At 57.7% G+C, this 3022-nt stretch overlaps 1 protein-coding gene across 1 annotated transcript; it reads left to right on the top strand.

The window, feature by feature from the left end:
• The first annotated feature begins 786 nt into the window (after positions 1–786).
• On the top strand, positions 787–2636 carry LOC132390271 (actin-like). The gene has a single exon (XM_059962881.1). It carries the CDS (start codon positions 1417–1419, stop codon positions 2599–2601), a length of 1185 nt encoding a protein of 394 aa, XP_059818864.1. The 5' UTR covers positions 787–1416; the 3' UTR covers positions 2602–2636.
• The last annotated feature ends 386 nt before the right edge of the window (positions 2637–3022 follow it).

The following is a 3022-nucleotide window of genomic DNA, read 5'->3' as shown; positions in this document are numbered from 1 at the left end:
CAGTCCCAGCATCCTCTGTACATCCTCCCCCCCCACCCCCGGAATGCCTGGGTTTACCTCAGGTGCTCTGGTTTCCTCCCAAAGTCAAAAGACGTACTACATAGGGTTAACTGGTCATTGTAAATTGTTCCGTGATGAGGTTAGAGATAAATCAGGATTGTGTGGTCGTTGGGTAGGATGGATGATTGTACAAAAACACAGGAGACCAACTTGGTGCCGTACCGCACAGGCAGAAATGAGGACCCTGAACCAGACCAGGGCACAGGAGAGAAGATGGCCAAATGTGTACAGAGGTGAATGCCAGCACTGTAAACAGGCTAAAAGATGGGATTAATGAAGGCGTCTATATATTGTGCCACTGTGAAAACTGGTTTATTATTGTCACTGTGGAACAGAGAGAAAGTTTGTTCCACATGCCATCCATACAGATTGTCTCATCACATCAGACCTTCGGGCAAGTCCAAGGGAAAACAATACCAGAATGCAGACAAAGTGTAACAGCTACAGAGAAAGTACGGTGCAGGTAAGCAATAAGGTGCAAGGCCAAGAGGACATTTTATTGTATGAGTGATAACATTGGGGTAGGAACTGTACATTTCTATACATCCAAACTAATTAACAAGTACGTTTTATAAATTTTAGTTTAAATATGCTTTCACTGTGTTACTCAGCTATATGTAAATTCTGATCTTTCATGTGCAATGGACACATTTATAGATTTAATTTATAAAACTGTTGGAACAGTCATAGAACTGTGTAGCAAGGGCCCATCTAGTCCTTAGCAACCATCTAAACCAGTTCCATCTGCCTGTGTTTGTCCCTTATCCCTCTAAACCTTTCCTATCCGTGTACCTGTCCAAGTATCTTTTAAATATTGTTAATTTATCTGCCTCTTCCTCTGGCAGCTCGCTCCATAGACTGACTACCCTCCAGGTGAAGCAGTTGCCCCTCAGGTTCCTCCTATTAAATCTCTCCCCTCTCACATTAAACCTGTGCAGTCTGATTCTGATTCTCCAACCCTCGGAAAAAGACCGTGAGCATTCACCCCGACTCTGCCCCTCCTGGATTTATACACGGCACCCCTCCAATGCAATACGAATGTTCTTCAAAACTTAAGTGACAGGGAACACCCATCTCCTATCCCCAACTCCAACCGGATGTGAAACCCACAGAGCCACCTCCCCCAACCTGCACACCCACCCCTCCCATTTCCTACAGCACCTCTCTGTGACCACGTCCCCAACCCTTTGTGAGGTTGAGGTGACCAGGGGTATCAGTGGTGACAGTCAGGAGGGAAGGGCCAGCACTCTCAGTGGAAAGGCCAGACCGAGCAGTTGAGTGCAGACCAGCGAGATCCACCCCAATACTGTGAGCAACCACCCCCTCTTCTCTACCTCTGCCTCCCCGCCTCCGGCCATGAGCGACAAGCCCTCCCCCGACCTACCCCAGCTCCAGCTCCAGTCCCCGTCCCCGGGCTCCTACCTCGGCCTGGAGCCCTTCACCGAGACGGCGGCCGTGGTGATAGACAACGGCACCGGCTACACCAAGGCCGGCTTCGCGGGCGACCCCAAGCCGGGGGTGGTGCTGCCCACGGTGGTGGGGCTGCCGAACGCCCGGCAGCGGTCCAGTCCCGACTACTACGCGGGCGAGGAGGTGCCGAAGCGGCGCGGCCTGAGGCTGTGCGAGCCGCTGACCCGCGGCCTGGTCACCGACTGGGACGCGCTGGAGATGCTGTGGCACCACGTCTTCTACCGGGAGCTGCGGGCCTCGCCTGACGAGCACGCCGTCCTGCTGGCCGACGGGCCGCTGGCCCAGGCCGCGCAGCGGGAGAAGGCGGCCGAGGTCCTCTTCGAAGGCTTCGGCGTGCCGGCCATGTACGTGGCGCACCAGCCGGTCCTGTCGCTCTACTCCACCGGGCGCACCGGCGGCCTGGTGATCGAGGCCGGCTTCGGCGCCTCGTACGCGGCGCCCGTCGTGGAAGGCTACGCGCTGCCGCACGCCACGCAGCAGACGGCGGTGTCGGGGGCCGCTCTCACCGAGCACCTGGCCAAGCTGCTGGCCGACTGCGGCAACGCCTTCAGCCCGGAGGAGCGGCCGCTGGTGCGGGACATCAAGGAGCGATGCTGCTACGTGGCGCAGGACTACGGCGAGGAGCTGCTGGCGCCCGAGGGCGACTACCTGACCGACTACCGGCTGCCCGACGGCCACCTCATCAACATCGGCAACGAGCGCTTCCGATGCCCCGAGGCCTTCTTCCAGCCCGACGCCATGGGCCTGAGCGAGCCCGGCCTCCACCAGCTGGCCGCCCGCAGCCTGGAGCTCTGCCAGGCGAAGCAGCGGCCCGAGCTGCTCGGCAACGTGGTGCTGGCGGGCGGCTCCACGCTCTTCCCCGGCTTGGCCGAGCGGCTGAAGCGGGAGCTGGACAGGCTGGTGCCCGGGCCGGGCCCCGCAGTCGGCGTCTACGCCTCGCCGCATCGCCGCTTCTCCGTCTGGATCGGCGGCTCCATCACCGCCTGCCTCAACTCTTTCCAGCCCATGTGGGTGCGGCGCGCCGACTACGACGAGGAAGGGCCGGGCGTCGTGCTCCGCAAGTGCTACTGAGCACTCCAGAGTTTATTTAATAAAGAAAGTTAATGCTTCCAGAGAACTTCTCCTCCTTTTGACTTCGGCCCATCTGCTCGTGGTCTCAACCGCATCTCGGTCCGGGGTCGACAGATGCTCCACCACCTCTTCAGGGAAGGTGCTGGCCAGATAGTCCTGGAGGGATAATCTGGAAAACCCAGTGGTTCTCTCTGTCTCTCCCCCTCCTCTCTCCCTCCTCCTCTCTCCCTCCTCTTCTCTCCATCCCGACCTCTTTCTGTCCCCACTCCCTCTCCCTCCTTTCTTCCTCTCCACAACTCCACTTACTCTCTCACTCTCATTCTCACATTCACCCTTACACTCACTCACTCCCACATACCAGAAAGCAGGCCTGTCCATCATCAGGTGCCAGGCAGCTGTGGATTTGGGATTTGAAGAGGGT

This window comes from Hypanus sabinus, unplaced genomic scaffold, assembly GCF_030144855.1.
Source record: "Hypanus sabinus isolate sHypSab1 unplaced genomic scaffold, sHypSab1.hap1 scaffold_827, whole genome shotgun sequence".
NCBI classification, from domain to species: Eukaryota; Metazoa; Chordata; class Chondrichthyes; order Myliobatiformes; family Dasyatidae; genus Hypanus; species Hypanus sabinus.
This window is presented reverse-complemented; position numbering and strand designations above follow the sequence as displayed.

What these genes read in the sequence shown, in the direction of transcription:
- LOC132390271 (XM_059962881.1), top strand. Translation starts at nt 1,417, where the DNA reads ATGAGCGACAAGCCCTCCCCCGACCTACCCCAGCTCCAGCTCCAGTCC.